At 44.4% G+C, this 9,839-nt stretch overlaps 1 protein-coding gene across 2 annotated transcripts; it reads left to right on the top strand.

The window, feature by feature from the left end:
* Window positions 1-3,078: 3,078 nt before the first annotated feature.
* On the top strand, window positions 3,079-9,469 carry cox4i2 (cytochrome c oxidase subunit 4I2). Of its 2 annotated transcripts, none has more exons than XM_076026684.1 (5): window positions 3,079-3,314; window positions 6,179-6,278; window positions 7,100-7,264; window positions 8,634-8,765; window positions 9,221-9,469. In XM_076026684.1, the coding sequence occupies exons 2-5, from the start codon at window positions 6,179-6,181 to the stop codon at window positions 9,352-9,354; spliced, it is 531 nt and encodes a 176-aa protein (XP_075882799.1). In that variant the 5' UTR covers window positions 3,079-3,314; the 3' UTR covers window positions 9,355-9,469. The 2 variants fall into 2 exon arrangements, with proteins under 2 accessions (XP_075882799.1, XP_075882798.1); XM_076026683.1 differs by lacking the exon at window positions 3,079-3,314 and adding an exon at window positions 5,750-5,774.
* The last annotated feature ends 370 nt before the right edge of the window (window positions 9,470-9,839 follow it).

Raw genomic sequence — 9,839 nt, 5'->3', positions numbered from 1 at the left:
ACAATTTGTCCCTAGTGGCCACTCGAGGTACTGCAGCATAAAAATCCCATGGGCCCAAAAGCATTTTTCCCATAGACCGCAATACAAAAAAATAAACCAGAAGAGTTTATTCGACGTTGTATGTGCTGGTGTGTCTCAGCACGTCTCTGAAGTGCCGTTCTCCAGAATCGTTCTGATTGGCCACATAGATCATGCGAGTTACAGAGGCATGATGGGAAGTGACACGACTGCGCATGCTCTATGGGCCCATTAATGCGGAAGTCAAAAACTTTTCGGCGTATGCGCTGGGCGAGCAACTTCGTTGCAACGAATGGGCCGCCATCTTGGACTCTGGGGGCCTGGTCTCTCCCTTGCTGTCTCTTCTTCGCTCTCGTATGTCTTGCTCTAAAAACTGTTTCCGCCTAGCAGACATCAACATCCGGGTTAGAAAATAAAGGTGAACCTGAAACACATAAATGCAATATTTTACAGTGTCAAAGAGCAGATCCAAACAGGGCCTGATTCAGGCTTGTCCGTTAGGGATTGGGAGGAGGAGGAGGAAGAGGAGGTGTGTCCCGGACACCTGGACGTCCCGCCCTCCTCCACATCTCCTCATCTTTGATGCATTAATGTGACAAAGAAAGAAGGGGACACAATGGGGCGTCGGACAAAGGGGCAGAAGATAAGTGATGGAAAAGGTTCTGGTGGGGGAGAGAGAGAGAAACGTCTCCAACTGTCAAGGGACGAGCAAGGGCAGAGGGTCAGAGCGGGTGGAACCCAGCAGGGGGGGAGGGGCTAAGTGGAGGAGGAGTGTGAGGGGGGCGAAGGGCAGAGTTCAGGGATTATTTGCACCGTCACGCTCCAAATCTCATTTGCATCAGTGAATCGGAGGACGCGTGTCAAGCTGTGTCGGTGCGGCACCGGCAGATGTTGTGTTGTTGTTGTTGTGTCAGACTGAGCGACCGGAGTGAAGCATTCTGGGAAACCAACAGCATCACCTCTGCGGGACTCAGTCGGGTCTAATTCTCATTTAAAGCTGACACAAAACACTGGGCTCATCGTGACGCTCCGGCAACAAGCGGTCTCCTGCTGGCTTAACTCCCTTAATATTGTGTCACGCTGCCCTCTAGTGGAGGAATCTGTTTATGTCAGCGCCGTGGTACAAGACGTGCGCGTGGCCTGTCATTTATTTTAAATCTTGATACCCTCTGAGGGAAAATCCACCGGTCTGGATTTTCAAAAATTTAAATCCATTGTTTAAATTATTTTTAGTTGAGATTAAGTATGACTTAAAATCTAAAAATAAAATTCCACGTCACTGATATTGATTCATATGTATTTAAACATTGAGCTGTCACATATGCAGCCTGCCAAAAATAATGTATACACACATCAGGAAAAGGTAGCTTAGCATTAATATTTCAATTCCAAATTTATGCAGGCAACACACATACAACTTACCTTTGGCCGCTACAAATATATCACACATGACATTTATATGTACGGCGAACTACTGCTTGGGTTAATGTTTGTTACCTCAACACTTGTAGATGCTACATTCACGGGTGATGTCATCTGCTGGCAAAACATTGTACAAAAGCACACAGTGTTGTAATTTGATCAAACTTCAAGAGGTATCTATATGAATAGAAGTACTTAAACAAAGTGTTTATTTTCCTTATGTGTGTATACATTATTTTTGAATGACTCTATATATAAACGTCTACCATAGCATATGTTATCTCTTAATAAAATACATATACAGTAGTTAAGCAAAATAAACAAACACTTTTTTTTACATCGAGAATGTGTGAATTATGTGCGTAAAATCTGAATGCGGAGCCGCTTTGCCAGATGCAAAAACATGCATTATTTGGCTTGTTCATGACAATATATTCTGTATCTCATGTATGTACATAGAACAGGCATGGGCCAACTGCGACCCATGAAGCTTTTTTTATCCAGTCCATCGAACTTGAAGGAATTACATCAATAGTGAATAAGTCATAGAATAGCTATTTCATCCATTTCTTAGTGTTCAGTCATTTCAATAAAGAGCGAAATACCGCGGGGCTTCAAAGACACACAGTTTGTTAAAACGCTTTTGTTCATTTTCAATAGACATTAAAGCACATGTTTCGGCATATCCCATGACATATGTCTCTCCTATGAGGTGGGTCACCAAAATACTCCATCCATTTGCTCCTGGTCAAGCCCCTCTATCAAATTTTAGAACCCTGTGGCGCCACCAGTCAAAAAGTTTCCCCACCCCTGATATAGAATCATTTGAAGGTCAGGCAAAATATCCAATGAATATTCAAGCATAATATCAGTACCTAATTTTCATAAGAAGCAAATCATATTTGTTTCTTTCCACCATCCAAACTCCCAGTTTAAAACCGGTTGATCAGCACAGACAGCGACAGTTGGGGACTGAACCCGGCAGCACACCAGGGTGAACTGCTGTGCACTCCGTGCGGTCTCAGCTCGTTGAAACCGCGACAGGAAGTCGCGAGCAGCTGCTTCTCACCAGCGCAGGTTGTTTATTTTGGCTTGACAGGCGCCGCCCCTGCCGCCGCTGCTGCTTCTGCTGCTGCTGCTGCTGTTGCAAGGTGACAGCGAGCGTATCCTGTCCCCGTCCGACCCTTCAAACTCTTCACTCATTTGTCTCCGCCCATGCCGCCCAACCATTGGCTGCTCCGCAAACACCTCCTACAAACCGTCGGCCCCCACCCAGGCTCTCGGCCAGGAGGCTCTGAAGGAGGCGGTGGCCTCCACCAGTGTCCAGTTATGGTAAAAAAAAAAATCTTTGTTGCGAGTGAGCTGCCTGTTTTCTTTTTTATCCTCCCCGCAACACAGCAGACGCAAAAACTCTACGTCTCGTGTTTCCCGCCTCCTCTGCATGAAAACAGAGCCTCTGTGTGAACTCAGCCGTGTCCTGAGGTGAACTCTGCTGAACGGTCACCACGGAGCCTCTGCAGGGAGGAGGGAGGGGAGTGGAAACCAGGAAATAAATGAAAGTGCGGCAACAAGTCACTGAACTCCACCTTCTCGTTCATATTTGGCCCTGATCACATGACCGCGGGCGACTGCTTACTCGACGACGATCTCTTTATGCCGAGCGTCCCTCCCTCTCCTTCCCCATCCCGTCTCTCTCTCTCTTTTTTTTTTTACTCCTCTCACCCGCCCACCAGTTGGTTCCTGCGAAGTGTTTGCTGCCGTCCGAGAGCCGAGGAGAAAGCAGACCGAGTGGCCTGAGTCGCCCCACTTTTCCTTCCTCCGGGATCAGATTGTTGTTGTTTTCTGCCGTTGCTTGACGCCCCTCCGACTGAGAAGTGAGTATCTTCCCCTGCACGGACGGGTAACGGGGTAGTGGCAAGCTGCACCTCTCCTCCTCCTCCTCCTCCTCCTCTAAACCCTCGCACATGCAGAGAGAGGGTGGCGGACGTGCAGGAAGGACAGCTAACCATGACTGATTGACCTGAGAGATTAATAGAGCCGTGTTTGCGTTAGAGGAGCGGGACCTGCGAATTGCTCTGCAGACAGTTTCAAGTGGGTCAAGTACGACCTCACGGCGCTATAAATACTGCGAATCTGACGATGAAGGTGAAGAAAAATGAAATACAGCTTTAGGTTGGGCGTAGAATGAGCCCTGCATCGAGGGGGGGGGGGGAATCAAGCTTTGGCCGTTAAACAGGTGTTTGGGGCGAAGGTCCGTCCGTAGTTCTGTCCCTCCAACGAAGGTCAGACAGGACTCGTCCATTGAGTCCCAGCCAAAATCTGCCATTTTAATTTGCTATGCGCACACGCGCATGCGCTTGTGTGTGTGTGTGTGTGTGTGTGTGTGTGTGTGTGTGTGTGTGTGTGTGCGTGTGTGTGTGTGTGTGTGTACGAACCACAGAACAGAGCAGAGGGACTCTGAAACTGAAACTGAGAGATTTCACAGCCTCACTAAAGTCCTGGACACCAGAGGACGACACAAAGTTCCATCTCACCGACGCTTGAACTCAACCGGCGCTTTCACCCAAAACAAATGATTGCATTTGTGTCTAAATGCGCAGCCTGATTTCCACAACCTGTTGCACCTGACAGCCTTTTCTTTGTTGACCAATGCTTGAAAAAAAAAAAAAAAAATGCGTCCAAACTGGTTTTCCTTGACATCAACTGTGTGCCAAAGTTTGGTTGAACTGGCTGAATAAAAATAAAGTTTGTCGCAGTTCATCAAGTTCTCTCGCGTCCAGCGTCACTGAAGCAGCGTGCGTGCTCACGCTGACGTGCCACGCAGGTGCACAGTTCTCCATTAATGCCAGAGTCCGCTTGTAAAGGCGGACTTGGCACCAGTTCCTGTGAACTTGGGCTGGGTGCAAAAGAGGTGTGATACGGACTTCAGCTGTCGCGTTTCAACCGAAACGAGGCGGCACACAGATCCGGGCTGAAGGCTGGAGCATCGATTCCATGGTCATTCTTTGGCTTCTTCCAGGATTAAAACAATAGACTCAGCGACAGGTGTGCAAATGTGGTGCAGAGTCATTCGAGTTGTACACACACTGCCCCCTACAGCAGTGGCCCTCAAACTTGTCACTCAATTGACATTGTTCAATTCAACTCTCCTTTTACGACTACATTTAGCTTTTTTGTACGTCCCTTCCTACCGTAGCTAAACTTTATCAAATGACAACATTGACGGAATTTGTTGTTTGTTTCATTACAGATGAACGATTAAGTAATTCCATACCAGCGAGATATATTCATCGAATACACACCTGTATCATTATTTAAAAGTAAGGATGTAAATATAAAAAAGCGCAAACTCTATTATTGAAGAAATAACAACCACATAACGTAGCCAGCCATAAATGAATCTCTTGTACTTGTACTTTGTCTAATGTACACACGCTGTTGAAAACATCCATCCATCCGTTTTTCATTTATATATTTCAGTTTGTTTTTTTTAATATTCAATGTCTAAATAACATAATTTTCTAAGCCACATGCAAAAAAAATCCAAATATTATGTAATTATCTCGAGGCACCCCTGGCCTGCTGTCATGGCACCCACGTAGTGAACCCCTGCCCTTTAGTGTCAAATTGTTGTAATCAAAGGGATTATTAAATAGATCACACATTGACAACATTATAACACTGAAGTAAACATGCTGCAACGATTCCAGTGCAGAAAACACTGGGAGCTTGTAAATTTACTGTTACGGTTACAATAATCTGTTTCTAAATTTGCACGCGGTGCAGCCCAGGGTAAAACCGCGCAATCTTCTGAGGAGTCGCCAGCACAGGGGCATCCAATGGGTTTATGGGAAACAGACAGATTGTGTCAGAGCGGCCAAAGGTCGCGATTCGCAGCCTGAGCTGTCTGCTTTTTTTGCGCAATGCATTGCCGTGGTGCAGTACAGTTCCTGTCACAGCGAGCGCTAAGAAGGTGTCCAGACGGACCAGAGCAGGGATTTGGCCTTTATCCAGAACGCTGCCGTAGCTTCATGCGACACAGGGGGATGTTAACACAGAAGCCGTTGGCTGTGAGAGCAGAATAAATGGCCAAGAGTGCGTCAAGGCCACTTGGACATGAAACATGACGGGGCGAGAGTTGGAAAAGATTACATTGGAACGGCGGGCGCAGATAATTGCGTGTGTTCCGTAATCAAAGCTGACCCATAAAATGGCTTCAATGAACTGGCCGCTCTACTAACTGCCACTGACTCACTTCTCTGTGGTTCACAAACACAATGACATGCTTTCTCCTAATCAGCTTACAATGCACAAAAAATAATACTGCGCGTGAGGTAGGCATTTACAGTATTGCCCAAAGAATAGTTGAATACATAAAGAGAAAAATCAATCTTTGAGAAAACCAGACACACTCAAAAAAAAAAATTTTTTTTAATAAATAAATATAAAATGTTTTTTCCTGCAACGATCAAGTTGATATTTCACACAATTTCTGAAGGACATTTTATGTCAAAGGGAAATAACAAAAATAATTGGATTCCACTTTTCAAAGTTTTCTCCTTTTTTTCCGGTTCAAGTACTTTTAAGGCCTATTGTGATGAAGGTTGCAATGCAGCATAAAATGCCTGTGCTTGATCATGTCAGAATATAAAATCATATGGGAACATATTGTGTGCCATCAGCTGTTTTAAAAGTTACAGTGGTAATGGCTAACAATGAACCACTTACCTATTTGCAGATGCTCCACCTGAGTGCAGGTCTCCTCGGAAGACATGCGGCCAGGCGCGCCACCGCGGCCTTCAGCACCGCCAGCGCCAGAATGTCGAGCCACGGTCATGGTAATAACTGCAACACCGCTGATGTATCACTGCCGTGTGCACAACAATGCCGGGGGAGGTTTAAAAATAAAAAGTAAACGTTGTAAGGCCGCAGGTCTGATCTGTGGTCATTGTTGTTATGGACATGAGCTAAAGGAAAAATGTGTGTTGAGCTCACTTGCTTGCACCATGAGAAAAGTAGTTTGAACTGATAGTATTTGTTCCTATTTAAAAGCAGTGTATTGTTGACATGCTATAGAAATGAAAACATGGGGGGAAATGGATCGATATTATTGTTAAAATAATTAAAACCTCTCGTTAGAATTGGTGATAATTTAACTTCAAATGTGCAATGACACATGACCAGTTTGGACGCATTTTTTTTTTTTTTTTTTTTTTTTTTTAGCAAAGTTATGATGTGATAAACTGACGTTAAAACCTTATTAATTACATTCAAGTGAGAGGGAGCGGAATATGTGAACGGTGACACTCACTTTTCATCACACACAGTAAAGTTTAAACGTATGTAGCTGCTAGCTCAAAGGTCGCTGGTGAGCTAGCAGTCATGCTCAGTCCTACACGGTGACGACCGCCACGTTGCCTTAGGGACTGCCACTAAAATAATGTCTGAAAAATGTGTGTATAACATACATGAAATGCCGTCGAAATACTTATTTATTCCTTTCTTTGGTCGTATTTTCCTACAACTTTTTGTTTTTCTTGGGAGTCAATAACTCGGTGGGTCATGCGACATGATAGCTACTCGCCTCTGCGAACGGCAGATGGCGCCGTTGTGCCGTCACACACAAACAGTCTCTCTGACTCTCTGTTCTCTCACCCAGAGGTGGCAGACTCCGTGGACATGTCCAAGCCGATGTACTGGGACCGCAGGGACACCCCGTGGCCGGACAGGGCCTACAAGGACGTGCTGACGACGGCCGATACTAGCCTCAAAAAGAAAGAGAAGGGTCCCTGGGGACAGCTGACCAAAGAGGAGAAGATCGCATGTAGGTCCCTCCTCACCGCAGCCTCATATACAAAGGCTTCACACAGTGGGACAAACAAAAACATAAAAACCTGTGACCTGAAAACCAGAAAATAGCTATTTAGCTATTATTAGCAGTAGTTGCAAAAGTATTCACATTCTGTACTTCAGTGAAAGTACAGGAGAAAAAAATTCCCATTAATGCATCATCAACGAATGCATTAGTTGATAATCTTTCAAAAATGAAAGACCTTTCTCTTTCAACTGCAGAATAACCAAACTGTAATCTGTGATAGTTATGCCCAGTGAGCTATTATTAGAAGTTGACATTTTTAATAACAATAACCAATGTTATTTTCCACATTTTCTTTTAAATATAGAAAACGTACTGAACAGTGACTAAAGCCGAGGTACTCCAAAATAATATCATCCACAAAATCAGAGCTCAAATAGCTCGGCTTCGAGCAACAACAACAACTACAATAAATAAGAAGTCAATTACTTAGAAAATAATCTTTTAAACACAAGCATGTGTTTGGAAGAACAAGCATGTTCTTAATGCGTTACCGCCCACCTCGAATTATCAGCCATGCTTTTATACCTCTATACCAGTGCAGCAGCAAAGACAACATCTATTAGAGGTAGTTTTAAAATACTTTGTGTGTAATGGTTCTTTTCTTTCGGATTTTTCTGAATTTGCACAAACACACAACTTATCTTTCTGTTTCAGAACAGACGTTAAAACTCATGGATGGGTGTCTCGCTTTGTTGCTAGTTGCCTCCAAGGACTTCGGGAATGTGGCCCAGATGTGATGTAATGAGAAACTTAACTAAAACGCTAAAGCAAAATAATATGTGGTTGCTCGACATTCCGTACCTGCGTCATGTCTGAATATTTACCCCTGGAGGAATTTGGAATGCGTCCACACACACACACGCACACGGGCATGTCCTTATCTAAGGGCAAATTTAAAAAAAAAATTCCATTCTTTTGCAACCTAAGCCAAACCTTTCCAGTAACCTTGACCACAAACTGTCAGACCCTGACCTCAAATTAACCTCAGTTCAAACCGTTCATCTAAACTGAGACCTGAAAGCTGAGAACAGGCCTAAATTTGTTCACTTTGTTCTCAGAAAAAAAAGAAATAAAACGTTCAAATAAAAGTCGAAATAAAACACTGTTTTTTGTCAATATTGGCAGCACAGGTTTCGCACAGGAAGTGGGCGAATTGCGACTGAACTCTTGAACTCCATGACTTCCTCCTGCACATTGAAATTATGTTTGCATGTATTTGTGACACACACACACACACACACGGAACAAAGAAGTATAAACATTCCGGCTACCCTTTTCCTGACCTATGTGTCTGCTGCGCTTCACTCTGTGCCAGTGTACCGGCTGGCGTTCCATCAGACCTTCCCGGAGATGAAGCAGAAGTCAAACCAGTGGAAGACCGTTGTGGGTGGCATCTTTATCTTCATGGGCCTCACCGGTTTACTCACCTGGTGGCAGAGCATCTACGGTAAAAGTTCCCCTCCTTTTTTTTTTTTTTTTTGCACATCAAAACTTTCCACAAATTTCATGGATCTTATTTCACAGTTCCAGTGCACAAAATAGCCCTTAGAAATAACTTTGAGAGGGAAGGATGACGATAAACCTTCTGTCTGTCACGTGTTAACATTGGCTTTGTGACTTTTAGCAGTTACCTTTTGCTTTTGCTTGGTTCTTTGATACCTTGACAAACTGAAAATGCTTTAAATCTGAGCTTGGATGCGAGAGGTTCCGGCCATGAAATGGCACCATCAAACTGCAGCTGCGGGGTTAGCTGAAGAGTCCAGGGATCAGAGTCATCTTCTCAGGCTTTATTAGGATCAAACTGTCGACGGGGGGAGGCCTTAAAAAAAAAAAAAATGAAGCAACATCATCCCGGCCGTTGCACAGTATTGATCGAGGTATCGCCCTCTGCCTGTCTCCCAGTCTACCCCGAGCGGCCCAGGACCTTCGACGATGACTGGCAGGCCAAGCAGCTCAAGAGGATGCTGGACATGCAGGTGAACCCAGTGCAGGGCTTTGCCTCCAAGTGGGACTACGAGAAGGGCCAGTGGAAGTGAGGACGCTGCCCCCTGCAGGAGGGTTTGTCTCCTGCAGTCCCCCAAAGCCTTTTCTGACCGTCCTGTTGTACCTGCTTGTTGTTATCTAGTAATAAACGCACGCGTCTCTAACCAACCTGTTTTGGTGTGTCGTCTGTTCACTTTGGCATGTGTCCAAACCACCAAGGCTTGCAAATTAATTGTTGAAATGATGGTTGCGTACCTGATTTGATTTGAAGAGCAACCAAAGCTGTACTTCCAGGCTTTACGATGAGGACGTACAGGATGAAGCATTTGTTTTTATTTTATTTTATTTTTTTACAGGATGTCAATTTATAATCAGTTTTTTTTTTTTAATCTGCATTAGATCTGGACCAGATACTCGTAAAATACACAAACTGATGCAGGACGCCATGAATGTTAAGACAAAATTATGCGGAATGCTTTTTTCAATATTGCCTTATGTTGATGAGATTAAACGTGGTGCTTTGTCACAAACGTTTTTT

This window comes from Nelusetta ayraudi, unplaced genomic scaffold (assembly GCF_046127955.1).
Source record: "Nelusetta ayraudi isolate G7.1 ecotype Tasmania unplaced genomic scaffold, CSIRO-AGI_Nayr_v1 ptg000019l, whole genome shotgun sequence".
Lineage (NCBI taxonomy): Eukaryota > Metazoa > Chordata > Actinopteri > Tetraodontiformes > Monacanthidae > Nelusetta > Nelusetta ayraudi.
The sequence above is the reverse complement of the archived record's forward strand: the minus strand, read 5'-3'. Positions and strand labels throughout refer to the sequence as shown.

Coding starts and splice junctions, on each gene's coding strand:
- cox4i2 (XM_076026684.1), top strand. CDS start 6,179: ATGCTCCACCTGAGTGCAGGTCTCCTCGGAAGACATGCGGCCAGGCGC. Junction 6,279..7,099: donor AATGTCGAGCCACGGTCATG/GTAATAACTGCA, acceptor TCTCTCACCCAG/AGGTGGCAGACTCCGTGGAC. Junction 7,265..8,633: donor CAAAGAGGAGAAGATCGCAT/GTAGGTCCCTCC, acceptor ACTCTGTGCCAG/TGTACCGGCTGGCGTTCCAT.